The sequence below is a fragment of the Meleagris gallopavo genome, chromosome 5 (genome assembly GCF_905368555.1).
Source record: "Meleagris gallopavo chromosome 5, MGAL_WU_HG_1.1, whole genome shotgun sequence".
NCBI classification, from domain to species: Eukaryota; Metazoa; Chordata; class Aves; order Galliformes; family Phasianidae; genus Meleagris; species Meleagris gallopavo.
The window spans coordinates 33,952,076-33,968,551 of NC_139408.1; the positions used below are offsets into that span (position 1 = coordinate 33,952,076).

Here is a 16,476-nt window from a genome sequence, read left to right on the forward strand (position 1 = left end):
AAATTAAACATATTAAAGCTGTAATGATAAGGATAACATGTAAAATTTAGCTAACTAGAATAGAAATGGGGGAAAAAAAAAAATCTTTTTACTTGTCTGATACCTACTATAATCTCTGTCATCTAAAACACTTCTTTCAAGTTTCTCTTATTGTGCATTAACTTTACCAAATGTTATGCCGCTATTCTAATCTATTCCATCATCACTTTAGACTGAAATAGAAGATCACAGGCATTTTTCTGTTTAGAAATATCACCCCAAAGGAAGAACATTTAAAAAAACGGATAAAGCTTCCACAGAAGTACACATCTCATCCCCATGCGAGCAGGCTTGTATCACATTTTTCTTTTTCACTTCAGCTACACGACCTACATCTCAGTAGTTTCACACCACTGAAGCTCTGAGAGGCCAACTTGCCAAAGAAAAGCTTAAGTATCTTTCTACATTTTAGTGGTCTTTCTTACCAAACACAAAAAAAGTTCCACACAGTTAAACAGTATGATTTTTCCTCTTTATGTGTATCTGGATTAGGCATTCTGAAAAAGCACAATTAAATTACTGTTCCTTTTTTGTACAGTTCCTTCTATAATATTCATCACAGACAGTTCAAAATCTGTGCTATTTTTTAAAATATGTAGTATGTGTTTGTTCCTTTTAGTCCTGTCACTTCATTATTATGGCCCACAAACAACTCCAGATTTGTTTAAACATGTTAATAATTGCAGAAAAGCCAATGGGATATTAATTTCTAAACTCTATTTGCAAGACAACTGTGGCAGGACTAATATAGTAGGCTGACAGATTTTTCACACTTTGGCATCATTTCACAAATGAACCTCCATGTCACCTATGCTTAAATGGAAAAAGTTTACCAGAATGTAGGAAAAAAAAATATTAACTTAGTAATATACTATTCACAAATTAGATTTAACATCTTAAATAAAAAAAAAAGTAAGAGTGTAGCTATAAATCTGGATGATAGGATGGTTCCCTACAGGCTACACTGAATGGCTTTAAAAAGATTCAATTTTTCAAAACATTTCAGATGACTGTACCTTGGACACTACTCAAATTTTTAAGAAATGACAACTAAAAATCTGACTAAGAACAACTTAAAATGTTTCAGAAACAAAGTCAGTCTTATGTACACCAAAATAGGGGTAGAGGTGGGGGAAACTGGGAAAATACTCACAGCCCCTTCTGTTGATCTTTCAGTATCTCATCCTCTTGAGCAATGACTCCCCTGGCTGATGCAGGTTCCAATTTTGATCCCTCATTAATTTCATTTTTTTAAATCAAGAAAATAACAACTCAATCCCAATGAAGCTAGCAAGGTAGGAAAGGTACAGAACACAACAAAAGTGAAGAAAAATACTGCAAATGCTAAGCTAGAAGAAATGAAGAACGTAAATATAGATTTTGCAGCCACAAAGGTAGATTAATCAGTAAGCATCAACCAACCTGGCATATTTTTATTTTGTTGTAACGAATGTCAATATAATAAAAAAAAACAAAAACAAAAACAAAACAAACAACAAACAAACAAACAACAAAAAAACTAAAGGTCTGAAAATCTCATTTACAACAATGATTTCTTTACTGTGCATTAATACAGAATTTACAAATGGACCACTACTGTTCCAGTACTTAGCTACCTCCTCCCCAAAATTATCAACTTCCTCAGAACGCTAGAGTAGAAATACTATGATGTTACCAATTCCACATACAGATAGCAAATAAAATATCAAATAGTCATGCTACAGAGATTTACAAATTCAGACAATCTGTACTCACCGTTGTGCAATTCTCCTGTAACAGTGCCTTCACCCTGTGGGCTTCCATCCTGATCTCTCCACTTCCAATCAATTCCTCTGATTACTCGAGCTCCTGGAACCATGTATTTCAAAACTTGAGAACGGACCAGACGTCGCTGCCTTCTCAGATTTGCTTCAGCTTCTTTAGCAGCTTTTCCTTCAAGAAATATAAACTGGAATTAAATGACTGAAAAAGTATAGCAATATTGAATTGAAAATAATTTTGAGCTTGTTTTTAAGCAAGTTCCAATGCAAAAGTCAGCCTGATTTTTTTTTTTTTTTTTTTTTTTTTTTTTTTTACCTTAATTGTATACTTAATACCTTAATTGTATAATTGTATGTTATTAGTATTTTAAGGGAACAAAGAAGATATACGCATTACTTTTCTTACCCAACTGGTCTTCACATACTCCATTCACAGTGCCATAAAGTTCAAATCCAGACAGGGAGAGGTAGTGTGTTTGCCCACTGGCATTCTTTCCCATCTGTTTTATTCTAACATGCCTCCAACCTTGTTTCTCATCCTTTGGAGGATCTAAAGGCCATGTTGCTGTAGACCTTCAAATTTGTTAGAAAAAAATATGGGTACAGAGACAACTTATTTTTTTTTTTAAAAAGACATAACACTTCAGTATTAGTATCAAACAAATCATAACAGTGATCCTTTATGGATAAAAATCAGAAAGCTGCCAAGAACATAAGAAATAACAATAACAAAGTAACATTAGGACCAAATTCTGGATGAGTGCTGGTGTTACTATTTTCTTAAAAAAAAAAAAAAAAAATTACAAAAAGTGAATTTATAAAAATATAAATGACGTTACATGAACCATATACAGAACTTATGAATCACTATGTTCCAATCCATTCTTGGTAATCTAGGTCACTCCTTTATGTAACTACACACTGTACCTATGGCACGCATATAATTAGAACACAATCAAGTATGTTTTCAACTGAGCACAATTTCATAAAAGCTAGTAAAATGCACTGACATACCCTGGTTCGTTGAGACTACAGTCATCAACATGAGTATACAAAGTAGTCCAGTTCTGTCCATCCTTAGATACCTGGAAAACCCAATTTCTGAGAGCAGATCGTCCATAACCTCGAGCATGGCGTAATGTGTAAGCTGATGGTATAACCCAAAGGCCAAGATCTATGGCAAACCAAGCATTCTTATCATCATTAGTATGACAATTGAGAGCTGAACTGTCACGGCTTAGGATGTCTTCTAAACGGCCATAAGGCAGATTTCTTCCTTCTGAGGATGTAACCACTACTAACCCATAGGCTGCTGGATTTACCCACTCATATGCAGTTCTATATTGAAAAGAGAAATGTACTGTTCAATTATTACTTACATTAAAACATAGGTATCACTAACATTTGACAGTTTACTGTAAATTATCGATTACAGCAGAGTTTATTACAAACCAAAAAGTTAATATCACTTCAGATAATTTAAAAATTTCTTTAGAATGGTCCAAATACTTTACTTTGGTACAGTAGCTAATAAATATCCAACCATCTCCACCCCTTCATACAAACTAATTTTCAAGCTGCTTTCAGATACATTTTTCTATTATTCGAGAAAAGCCAAAAATAATTCTACTGATCAACAGTAAAAGCAAAGGTAACTCTCTTCTTAAAAAAAACAAAAGTAACAGACTTCACTTTGTTACAAATTTTCATTTTCCCCCCATTGGATGTTGTTTATTACATTGGAATTCAAAATATTCAGCTTAAAGAAACTCACTTCGCATTTGTCCCAATCCAGTAAATAATTCCATTTTCATCAAAATCATGTTGATGCCTGAATATAAATGTTTGGCCTTCACGTAGTTTTCGTACAAAAACAAATGAAGCCCTATCAAAGTCGTACCACTGCTTTGCAACCTACATATAAATACAAAAAAAAAAAAAAAAAATTAGGGATGAAAAATGCAATTATTCCTTTGAGCTGTGTGTATAGTATGTTGCTCACCATTTTCAGAAGATACTGTTCTAGAGATTCAACAGTTGCCAGTGGCTCCATCTTTAGCATTCTGCCAGTTCGATCTATCAAGGATGTCTCCCCTGAAGCACGTTCCAAACGAAACCTCAAACGTCTTGTCAGTATCTGAAAGAGTATCTAAACATTAATCTAGGCTTCACTGTTAAAGTTTTGTAGTTTTAAGAAAAGCAGTATATTTTACTACAGCAGTTCCAGTGGCTTATCAGATATATTTCTGTGCAATTTAAGAAATGCTATATTCTAATTTTGTGCTTTGAAAGGTAATCCCTTAGTGGTCCATTTTTGTCACTCCAACAATTCTTCAATAAGAGTCAACATATAAATCAACTAACTAGATAATCAAGTGAATATTTTCATATTTCCTGTCTGTTCACAGTTTTAATTTCCAAATTATAAGACCTATAGTAATAATAGAAAACTTGGAATACTGAGTTCAGCTCAGGGGTCTCCAAGCTTAAAAAGGACATGGATCTGTTGGAATGAGTCTACAGGAGGGCCATGAGGATGATCAGAAGGCTGGAGGACCCCTTTTGTGAAGAAAGGCTGAGAGAGCAGGAGTTGTTCAGCCTGGAGAAGACTCCAGGGAGATTTCATAGCAGCTTCCTAGGACCTAAAGGTAGTTTACAAGAAAGCTCCAAGAGGGACTCTTCATCAGGGAGTGCTGGAATGCAACAAGGGGTAATAGCTCTCAGTTCAAGCAGGGTACATATAAATTAGATATTAGGAAGGAATTCTCCACAAGGAGAATAGGAAGGCACTGGAAGAGGTTGCCCAGAGAAGCTGTTGATGTGACATCCCTGGAAGAGTTCAAGATCAGGAGCAACCTTATCTAGTGGAAGATGACTTTGTCCAAAGCAGGGAGGTTGGAATTATACAGTCTGTAAAGCGCTTTACAAGCCAACCCACTCAATGACTCTATGAAATTCATGTAACGTTTATACACACAAAAATATATTCCTTCAAATTGAAGCTTTCCTTTACAAGAATCTACTAATCACACAGCTGAGATAATACCGTACTGAGCATGCAGGTGACCTTTAAACTATTACAGCCCATCTTCAGGCATCATAAATGAGCTTGTTTTATAGTTGCCTTCAACAAACCCTTCTTTTTGGATACAATTACAATGTAGTTATGAAGATACTCATGGGGGAGCATATTCTTACATGAAAAGAACATTCAAGGACAACAACAACAAAAAAAACACTATCACTACTATTTCACAATATGAAAGTAAATCAAAGCAGAGGAAGATCCACACATTAGGGAAGGTATTCAAGCAATTAAATGCTAAGAACCTTGTTGTTATTTAGTTAACTTTATCCAATTTACAAGAGTGTATCTCAAACAATTTTCATGCATGTAATTCTTCCTGAAATCCACATAAAATATTCAGTTGTGTAACAATATACAATACTGTGTGATATCATTGTACATTTACCTGAAGATTGTAAGTAGATCCTGGTGTATCATACAAGTGAAGAGGTAGACGTTCAATAGATTCTAACACTGCTATTAATTTCCGAATTAATGCAACTGCTGGTCGACTGTGAAGGTGAACAGTTACTAGGTTATCACATATACAAGAAAAAAATCCACAATATTTCAGTGAATAGTGCCTACATGTAGCAAATATTTCAATACGCTATTTGTATTGGTGTAGCTTGAGCTGTTCACCTCTGGCGTCCAGTCTGGCTATAGCACAATAAGAAAAATACTACCTTGCAAACAGTAATGAACAAAAATGCAACCTTTATATTTGTCAACAGATGCACATTCATCAGTTGACTCTTGCAGAGAAACGTAATTAATTTTTCTTTTCTTCTAATTACTACATCAATACTTAGTATTAAATGCAGTTTTTTAAGACCAATTCTCTATTTAATCACAGAAATCACAAAATTGTAATGGAAAGAAATCGAATTTGCCTTCAAACTATTTTAAACATACATTTTTTAATCACAAATGCTTGTGTTTTTTTTTTTTTTTAAACCTACCTTTCATCATCTTCATTTTCACTGAACGCTGTTTTGAATACATTTATTCTTTCTACTAGTTGACTACAGTCTTGTTTCATATCTAAATCAACATTCTAAGAGAGAAAAAAATTATATATATTACATCTAATACAGTGCAACACATTCATTCTTTATATTGACATAATATCTGTAGGCTACTGAATTGTCTATTCAAAAACCTTTATCTCTAAAGTTAAACAATACCAGCCATTATAAATGATAACCGTTAAATGAAAGACATTTAGCAGCATGTTTGAACTGAAGCAATCTATATTGATAGTACATAATTAATGGGTCAGATCACTGATTGGTGCAATTCCAATTGATTTTCATCAAGACAAAAAAAAAACAAACATATTTATAATAGATCTTTAAATTATAGCCCATGCCTACACATTCTTTCAACAGCTTTTCTTCAGAGACTTATGTTCTGTAAACTCACATTATTTAAAACTGTAAGCAATGATTGAACTAATCCACTACTGCACATTTCATATGGAGAAATGGTATTCTCATCCTTCAAAAGTACAATTAAGTTTTCCAAAGCAGTCTTCATCAAATCTCTCCAAGTATTTTCTCCCTCAATACACTGAAAGACAAGAAGACAATTATGGTGAAATAAGGCAACAGTTTTTTCACCTGGGTGATTTGAGAAATAATATCCCAGTAATGCACATAACCACGCGCACTAAGAAAAAAAACTTCACCAAAACACTCACCCCACACACAAGATCCCACTATAAAAATACTGTTCAGATAGACACATTGTGCCTTTCTTTTACATAATTACATAGATGAATTCTAAATGTTGCTATGCGAAATCTACTACCATCACATATTATAGAATAAAGGAGATATGATTACCTGTCTGTTGGTATGAAGTTCCCATGCAGACTCTAACTGTGTTGCTATATTCCTCAGTGTTACAACTACTCCTCGAGGCATGCTTTCAACGGCTTTAAAATGATCATCATATAAATCTCTTGCCATGGTGCGTACCTACAAAAGGATTTTCATAATGTGAATGAGACCACTTTATTATTCAAAATTCCAGAAACAAACCTATCATACAACATAAGATGAAAAGGCTGTAGAAGGATAAATAACACAGGAAAACATAAGGAAATAAGCAGAACTGAAACTTATAGAAATTAAGCTTTAACAATCACCAAAACATTCCAACCAACTACACAACTTCCATCAGTTCAAAACAACTGGAACAAGCAATAGATGAATCATGCATTACATACACCAGTAACTTCAAAAAATAAAAATAAAAAAAATCCACAAAAGATAGTTACGTTGATTGCAACACCAGGAGAACTGGATTTCCTTACAATTTTAAAAAAATTGTTTTACTTTAAAAGAGTACAGCAAATGAAATGCTCTGGACTAAAGCAGCTGCAAAACTGCTTTGTTTTTAAGTTTGGTTTTCCAGCTGTCCCCTTCAAACTTAAATTGTGTATAGCTGAAATTAAAGAGTCTTAAACCTCTAAGAGAAAACTATATCTCATACACATAACAAAAAGTCAATTAAATTTTAAGTATAAAACTTAGAGATGTTTGCCAACCTTCTGTTTCGTCTTCTCCAGTTTAGATTTTAACTTCCTTCCTCTTTTGCCAGTCCAACCAGTCACAAATTCTGATCCTGCAATGTATTTTTAGAAATGTCACAATTTCCCAAAGGTGTGTAAAACAAAGAAACTACTTGATATATATGTGCTCCTACCTGTGCATCATACATACCTACGTACTTACCCAGAGAAGTTTCAGCTGTAAATGAATGCTTTGTTCCTCTGTTAGATTCAAACACAAAGCCTGGCAGATCTTCTTTTAGTATTGTAGCTTGCTGACCATCTGAATTGTGGATAGCAATTTCTCCTTCTTTTAAACAGGTAAGTGACCAATTTCCCACAGTAAGTTTAGTTGGCCCAGGTGCTGATAAAATTGGCTGACTTGCAGTAGATGGCTTTACTTGGCTTCGAGCTCTTTGCAGCTTCTCTAGGAATTCACTCCTACTTTCTAGTTAAAAAGAAACAAATATTTTTTGTTTCTTCTAACAATTGATTTCACCATCGTGTATCCCCCAAGAGCAAAATAACTGAGCACATTCAATGCAAAATTAAGTTTGAAATTAAAAGTTGTATTTTAAAATTCTTCCCACTATGTATTCCAGCAGTGATGCATTCCCAATCACATCAAAATGGACCACAACTCATTATACTAATATCAAAGAAATCCATGATAAGCTTCATTTTGTTAAAATAATTTAAATCTCATTGTTGCCAGCATGAACTAATCATATTTCTGAAACAGAAAACTAAATGAATCTTCCAACTGGAAAAGAGTAATCAACTACATTTAGAACAAGTGGAGAAAAAAAAAAACAAACATTGAAGCTGTGTTAAAAAAAAAATGGAAAAAATGTCACAAAAACTTTAGAGAACATGATGAGATAGATACATGTGTTAAAACTGAAATAACAGCTACTTGTTCAGATTAACTGTCACGTCAACAAAACAGAAAATATTTTTACAAGTTATATTAGAATTATAAATTATCTCCTTTGTAGAATTTCTACATTCACCACCTCTGAGAGAAATATGAACTAAATCTCATGGTACCAAACGAGAACTGATAAGAAGCAGATATTTTTATAGAGATAACAGATAAAGAAACAGGCTCATACCCTACTTTTTGGATGTGGAAGTCATCTAGCTTGAAACTATTCTGAACTACTCAATTTTTAAATTATATTTTGATATTGCCATAATCAAAAGAGTACATGCTACACTAGAAATGTTAGTTAACATAATTCCAGAATATCTGATGAAATCATAATTACATATGTAGCCCATAAATACATACAATTGCTGTTTTCTGTTTGCTGCAATGATTTACAAGCTATGTTTTTTAGATTTGCCATCTTTTTCTGCTGCTTAATACATTTTTAAAAAATCAGGTCTTCTGTATGCAAAAATAAATATGCATTACTGAGGCATATCACTCTTTAGTGCTTAAAATTTGTAGCATCCAAATTAAATTAAAATTCCAAATTGAATTAAAAAAATAAAAATCTGTTAATGAAGCTCTTACAAATTTCTGTTAAGTATACTTTTACCTATTTATTATATTGTACATCACACTGAAAGTGCAATGATTATGCATAGTTGGAAATAATTTTTGGGATCCTTTAGACAAAATTTTGAAACTCATTCAAAGAACTGCCACTGAATTTCAATTTTTGCATTGAATTTTTTTTTTTCCCTAAGAATTCAAACAAACAATTATTAAGCTAAGGTAGAGAGCAGTGGGGATAGACCTTCCACAAACATTTGAAGTATACACATTTCTCCACACTTCCCCCATCATGCAATACACACCAACAAATTCCATTAGTCAACCCACTATACTCCTGCAGCCAGTAAATTACCAGAAAGTATACCATGGGATTAATCAGCAGTGATTTAGGACAGCACAACATATTGTACAGTTCAAGAGTTAAAGAAACTATTCTGAATCAATGCTGTGTTGTAGGATTTTTAGTTAAATCTTAAACACTAGTTTTGTATCTCAGGAGAAAGAGGCTGCTGCACATGCTTAACAGGTTAAACATCAAGCAATGACACTGCAATGTCAGCACTCCTTAGTAGACGTCTGCTTGACAGAAAAAAATAGAAAAAAAGGCCTAATTTAGCCCTAGTTTAGCTACTTCTCTTCCATAATAACCATGCTAGAGATCTTGTTCAAAAATTTGGGATCTACTCAATAATTAAAGAAAATAACTTTTTTTTTTTTTTTTTAAAAAAGATTGATAGGAACAGGCCATATAATCTTAAATTGACAATTTAAGTTCTCTTCACTCCCATTCAATTATTCTTCTATAGAAACAGTAGAATTCCATCCCATTCCACTAGTTGGAAGGAAGCAAGCAGAAGTTTCATCCAGGAGATATGATGATTAAGAAACGAGTCTCATGGATTTTCTTAGAATTACGTTGTATGATAAATCAGTGTATCAACACAACTGTTTGCCTTGTTTAAAGAATTTGAGAATACACTTTGTCAAAAAAAAAATTCAGTGCTTTCCAATAGTATTATAATCTAGAAACACACTGTATCTCAGCTTGTCTTCACATTTAAAAATTGAGGAAAAATGACATTGACACTTAATTCTATCCTGAATCGTAATATAACATGTTCTGTTATTTCACTCTACAGCTTGTTGAAAACTTAATGTCATAAAGTACTTCACATCGATTGGTTCATAAATGTATGAACTGTTGCAAAAAAGATGAAAGAAGGGTTGTTTTTACATCCATAACAAGTTGTGTATTCTGTACAGAAAATTTAACAAAACTCTGTACATTGCCTGTGTATAAGGTCTGTCCCCTTATCGTCTCTCCAACAAACAATTAAGATACTGTAATTTGTTTCTCAGTCTTGATGAGAAACTTTCTGTTACTTTATCTCCAAACACATGCAATTTCATTCTGCTAGCTAGAAGCAAACAACAGATTGCCATTTCAACCTGCTTTTCCTCGGACAGCCACTACAAAGTGCTTTTAATGACTGGAGTGAAAAATTAAGTATGCATGAAGAAGAAACAGAACAAAACAAAGTTAATACACTTTCACTGGCAAGATGTTCACTTTACACAATTCAACAAGGAAGTCAAGTTACGGTCACATGCTATCTCATGAAAAGCATCACAGTTAACTGACCACCTTCCACCTGTTTATTTCCTTTACTATTTAGTAAGCCAATTCCTGCAAAACAAAATAACTCCAATCAAATCATATAAACAAATAAAATAATCTCAAAATTTAGATTTGAACTGAGAAAAAACTACCTGAACTATCAGATCCTCCCTCTGGGCTTCCGCTGGAGTACATTGTGGCCAGTTTTCCATCCAAGATAAATCTGAACCATCCATTACTACCATTAGACAGTTCCAGGGCTGCAGCATCACTCCAGATGTACAAGCAGTCCCTTCCCCTAATGATTGACCAGTCTCTCCAGTGATATGGTTTACCCTGCTGCAGTTCCTTAGCATCCTCCTGTGGTTCATCCTCCTGTTAAAAAAAAAAAAAAAGTTTTAAACACAAAACACAAACAAAAAACACCACAGAAAAACAAAACACAGAATGCAAGATTTCTTAAAAAGATTTAAGTGTAAAACAAATTAAACCCTTCTGCCTGTAAAATACATCTTTGAAAGCATTCATTAACAGAACTACTTTGAAAAAGTCCCCTTTCAGATGCCAATCAACTCAGTAACAGCAGTCTACTGACTGGGGTATCTACCTCTCTTCAAAACTCACTTTGTGAGAACAGAATGCTTAAGGCAGGAAGAGACCTCTGACAGAAATCTTGCCCAAACTCCTTGCTCATATACAGGGCCACCTAGAACCAGTTGTCTAGAAACATTTACAGATGGCATCAAAACTTAAGGCATAACAAATCTTAATTAAATGAAGAATACAAGTGTCTGAGCTGTCTCTAAATGACTATTGGAAATCAGCAAATAACTTCAACATGAATTTAAGCTATTCATCATGTAGAAAATTATTTTCATTTTTATGTTTTTAATATATTTCATACAAATATTTAAAACCACCCACAGTTATTTGATACATGCACATTGAAAAAGATGCACAGCAAATATCAGTGTCCACTTAACATAACTAAGTACGTACAAATACACTAAGAGGAAACTAAATTACAAAACAATAGCAACAACAACAAAACAATTCAAAAACTGGCATACAATAAGCATTAATTTAGTAACTTATCTAGCTACCTTCCACTGGACATTTTCATAGTACTGAAAATTGTATTAGAAGTGCTGGTTTTATAGAAACAAATGTAGCATTTCTGTACTTACTTTCTCAGGTTTAGACTCCTCTTCATTTTCATCATCAGATGAAGGTCCTGCCAGAGTTGACACCTTACTGATTACACCAAGTCTAGCCAGTTGGTCTAGAAAAAGGTCACCACCTTTATCCACCAAATCCCTAATGATTTGCAACGCTAACAAATGGCCATCATCATCATCCTGTAATAAATTAAAATGGGAAGGAAACAATAAGTGAGATCTCTTTACTTAATATCTTGTCAGGATGAACTTCATACCCTGTTATAAATGAGTGCTACGTGCTATGAACACTAAAACATTCACTATTAATAAGCATGTGGAATTGATGAGCATAATCTTTTTTTTTTTTTTTTTTTTTTTTTTTTAATAAAGTGGCTTTGAGAAATGTTACTTCTTCCTACCTCTTGATCAAGAACTGTAGCTGTTATCTCAACCAGTATTGTGGGCAGATTGTGGCCAGCATCAGAGTCACAAACCTCCTTCAGCAGCGCCTCAGAACAAAAATGTATCATTTTTCTAATGAGAGCAAGACTTGCTTTCCTTTAAAACAGATGACAGGAAAAAAAATTTTCACAAAGAAAGAAAGCAGTACTCAGGGCAACAAAAATGTTCAAGATAAAATTGCTTTTGCACTACATATATGCAAGTTTACAGAAACAGTTTTTTGAAATGAGTTCCAGTTCTGGAACAGATCGTTAAGTGCCAGATTAACTCCAAGAATAATCCACCTACTAATCTTCTTAATTCTACAATACTGTGACACTCTAACATACTCCAGCCTTTTCCATCCTTCTCTAGTCAAATCAGTTCCTCATTCTGCCTTCTTAGTGATGGCAGTTCTTTTCTGCATGCACCATCTGACACTTAGGTATCTATTTCAGTCTTCAGCCTGTCACACACTTTCAGCATTTCAGTTAGATCCCTAGAGTTCTGAAGTCTAAAATTACCATTAGACCATTCCACTTTCCATGTTAAAAAGTAAAATAAATTCAGAAATCAGTTACTTGTGTATGGTTTTAAACATATGATTAACCACATTTGAAAAGAAAACTTGAAAATATGAAAAGCTACAGTCTTCAACAGCAGTTAATTGCACTGCTTAACATCGCTTCTTTTTTCCTTTATTTAAAATGGCCTAATTTAAGCTGCCCCTAAGCACTTCATCCCTACAAGTACCTATACGCCAGGATCACAAGAAAGAGAGTAAGCAAATATTATGTTTAAAGCGTAAAAGGCTGAGAGGTTAAGGTGAGACATGGTTTATCACAAACACAGTATGCCACTCATAGTATTGCTTTTTAAGTATTGAATTAGATTGCTTTCTCTCAGTAACAAGCATCCTTCCCAGTTGACAAACACTTAAGCTATGAAGAAGCTTTCTACAATAACTTTTTCCAGCCTGAGCTCTCCCATGCATGTACCACTTCATTCGTTTTCCTCTCCTAAAAGAGTGCTTCCATTACAGCAGCTGTAACCAAATAGAGTATCCATAGTGCAAGTTACTATAAGAACACAGTATTCTGTCATAATGCTCCCTGTAGTCAAGAGTATGCCTTTCTCTCTCCCATTTTGACTGATCATATTCCTTTCAAGACACCACTTCCCCAGTAAGGAGGAAAGAAAGCTACTGAAGATACGATTTAAAAATAAGACTCAACGCTTTTCAAACCATCACTCCTATTTGAACAAAAGCATGTTAAAATACCACTTGCATTACTCCACCTTTCAGATGATAATTTTTACTAGAAAAAAAAAATTCAATCTACCTTCACATCTTTATCAGAGACTATTAAAAAATGAAAAAATATGCAGGAAAATTGATAATCCCGCTTATTACCTTATTGAAGGCAACATAGTTTGTTGAAATGTTTGTGCAAATACAGGCAATAATCTTTTCAAGTATATAGGTGCCATTTCTGGATCGCCTTTGGGTTCATTACATTCTTCCTCATCCTTGTTTGCATCTTTCTTTTTCTTCTCATCTCCTTTGTTAACAGGACACATCCAATCCCCTGGAAAATAAACAAACAAAAACACTCTTCACATAAAAGTAAACAGTTTTCTTTATTAAGATCTGGATGTCCAAACAGTAATATATGTTTCTAAAAAGTAAAATTTATACGTCAAGTCTTTGTAAAGAAAGTCATGAGGTAAAGTACCACCAAAGATCACTTATTAGAGTAGCTCAAACTACTTAAAATAAATACAAACAACTGCTTATGACTAAAGCGCTACAAGAGCCTCACAAGCGGGTAAAGTGCAGTTTACACGTAGAAAGGATGCCAGAGAAGCTACCAAGACTGACACGTCCTGAAACAGGGCAAACACCTGAAGATCAGTACCACTGGTATTGCTTATGTCCACTAAGTTTCTTCTGTAGCTCCCCTTCTCTCAAGAACATGTGAAATATTACATGCAAGGGTGGTCACAAAACACTATTTTCTCTCCCTCTCTTTTTTTTTTTTTTTTAAAGTAAAAATTCTAATAACTGAATTAAAAGTGTAAGGAATTAAAATCTGCACTCACCTGGAGACTGTAGAATGGCTACTACTTCACTGTGACCCCTTTCACGAGCTTTGTCTAAAGGAGTTTTCCCATCTTCATCTCTTAAATCAGGGTTTGCACCATGTCGCAAGAGAGTCTGAGAACATATATTATCAAATATTAAATAATATTAAGATTTCTTCTTCCAAAAATATGAATATATTTTTCCACACATTCTTCCAACACTTTTCTCATGCCTTCATGCAAATTAGAATACAATTTGCTCCTATATCTGTAAAACTGATAGCTACTTTTATTCATATTACTGACTTATCGTAACCAAAACTTTGTATTGCAATAAACACAGTAAAGAACAAGCAAATATTTGACAGTACACACATTAAACATGTGTGTCAAAGAATTTATATATAGAATAAAGCAAAAATTCAGTATATAAGGCTTCCTAATAGCGTCAGTTTAAATCTTACCTTTGCTACCTGAGGTCTTCCAAAACATGCTGCATAATGTAATGAGGATGACCTCTGCCCTCTGTTAACATCAGCACCCCTTTCACAGAGAAATTCTACCTATAGAACAAGAAAAATCAAATAAGTTTTTTCATGTCTTGCTTTGCAAAAATAACCTAAAAGTTTTAACATTCTCTGAAATCTATTTACCATTTCCTGAGTTCCAAAAGCTGAGGCCCAGTTTAAAAGAGTTTGTCCTACGTCATCCATAAAATTTACTTCAAAAGCTGAAAGACACAATTAAAAATAATTGAAATATAAAGTATTAAAAGATTAAGCTTCAGCACTGTTCCTTAAGCAAATGGTAGGTCTGAAAAAAATTAAGCATCTTCAATAAAAGCAATTATACTGTTAACTGCAATCCAGAAAAAAGGGAAAAGTAACATTGGAATTACTACTAACAGGAAATGTTGTGCATTTAACAAAATCAACTTGCATATACAATTTCAAGGTACCAGCTAAGTATTACAACACCACACATTATAAAAACAGAAAGATAAATAAAATATCTTATTTCCTTTTCAGACAACTCTTCCTTACCTCCTGTGTCAATAGCATCTATTAATGCATCGGTATCCTTACTGCGGATGCAGTCTATCAGCTGCCGATGAGAACGTTCACCAGAACTGTCCAGTCTTCGCAATCCTGGAATTCTGCCTGTAGATCCAGCACTGGATTTTGGCAGGGCTTTTCTCCCTTCGAACAGTAGCACCAAAAGAAGATCTACTAACCGCATGGTATCCAGTACACATCTCTCATCACCCTGCAACGCACTTTCTATAGAATCTGGAAGTTCAGATCTTAGGAGATCCTGGAAATAATTAAAAGTCTGAACAATAAAAAATATACAGGGCTTTAGAAAATACTATCAAAATTGGGTTTCATTTCCATATGAAATGTTTCAGTTTTTTTTCCTCCTCTTGATAAATAACCTATATGTGTGCATATATATATACACATACATTTCATAGCCTATAAATGTATACATAAAACAGCAACACAAGTCTTGCATATACTAAAGGAATATGTACAGGAAAAAGCCCTAAGAGAATAAGAAGCTGTAGTGTAAAATGATTTCTTACATGTGTTACTACTGGAGAGCCTCTACACAGGGTTGACAACAGGCTTACAATAGTTGACACCTGATTACTTAATTTAGAGTCTGCAGCTGTAGATGGTGCTCCAGTGCTAGTTCGGCCAGGTTTGCAAGCTGAAGATGGTCCTGATGCTGTCCCACCAGCAGCTGCCATGCGAGACAACAACTCCTCAGTTAATCCATGCTTAGCTAGTGGAGCTGGGTCAACTCCACGACGTGTGAATCTGTCAGCTAATGAAGCAAAACATCGCAGAGCTCCGTCTGAAACCTAAGAAAGAAGTGAAAAGATGAATAATCTGTCACTTAAGGTGCTAAAAGGATATTCCCAGAAACAAACAACAAAAAAAGCTCATTTCCCCAAGCTCACTTGGTATTTAATGAGTGGAGACAGTTCAAAGTCGGAACACAACAATGTTCTGAAATGCTCACTAAAGGACTGTACTGTTTTCTTACGCATTTCTCTCTTATAATTATACAGGAAAATTGTGTAAAAAATTCAGTATTGAATCTCCTTAAGTACATACACAACGACAGAACGAATACACAGCAACATTTAATTAGAAAATTTGGTTATTAAATACATTTAAAGATCTTTAAGCCCTCACGTAGTTATATATGTTGTTCTTACAAGAGATACAACTAC

General features: G+C 34.0%; 1 protein-coding gene across 9 annotated transcripts in view; it reads right to left on the bottom strand.

Annotated features, from left to right (window-relative positions):
- The window catches only part of HECTD1 (HECT domain E3 ubiquitin protein ligase 1), a 56,984-nt gene that overhangs the window by 20,778 nt on the left and 19,730 nt on the right, over nt 1-16,476 (bottom strand). For 4 of the 9 annotated variants that reach the window (XM_085225156.1, XM_085225158.1, XM_085225157.1 and 1 more), the window contains exons 5-25: nt 15,820-16,101; nt 15,278-15,566; nt 14,888-14,964; nt 14,699-14,797; nt 14,253-14,367; nt 13,564-13,738; nt 12,128-12,266; nt 11,736-11,906; nt 10,701-10,923; nt 10,573-10,617; nt 7,596-7,871; nt 7,421-7,497; nt 6,714-6,848; nt 6,292-6,438; nt 5,829-5,923; nt 5,273-5,378; nt 3,802-3,936; nt 3,574-3,713; nt 2,814-3,137; nt 2,206-2,372; nt 1,795-1,971 (exon numbers count right to left, since the gene is read on the bottom strand). In XM_085225156.1, coding sequence (XP_085081282.1) covers nt 1,795-1,971; nt 2,206-2,372; nt 2,814-3,137; nt 3,574-3,713; nt 3,802-3,936; nt 5,273-5,378; nt 5,829-5,923; nt 6,292-6,438; nt 6,714-6,848; nt 7,421-7,497; nt 7,596-7,871; nt 10,573-10,617; nt 10,701-10,923; nt 11,736-11,906; nt 12,128-12,266; nt 13,564-13,738; nt 14,253-14,367; nt 14,699-14,797; nt 14,888-14,964; nt 15,278-15,566; nt 15,820-16,101 — 3,394 coding nt within the window. The remainder of the gene's footprint in view (nt 1-1,794; nt 1,972-2,205; nt 2,373-2,813; nt 3,138-3,573; nt 3,714-3,801; nt 3,937-5,272; nt 5,379-5,828; nt 5,924-6,291; nt 6,439-6,713; nt 6,849-7,420; nt 7,498-7,595; nt 7,872-10,572; nt 10,618-10,700; nt 10,924-11,735; nt 11,907-12,127; nt 12,267-13,563; nt 13,739-14,252; nt 14,368-14,698; nt 14,798-14,887; nt 14,965-15,277; nt 15,567-15,819; nt 16,102-16,476) is intronic. The other 5 variants (XM_085225152.1, XM_085225151.1, XM_085225155.1 and 2 more) reach the window with 5 other exon arrangements.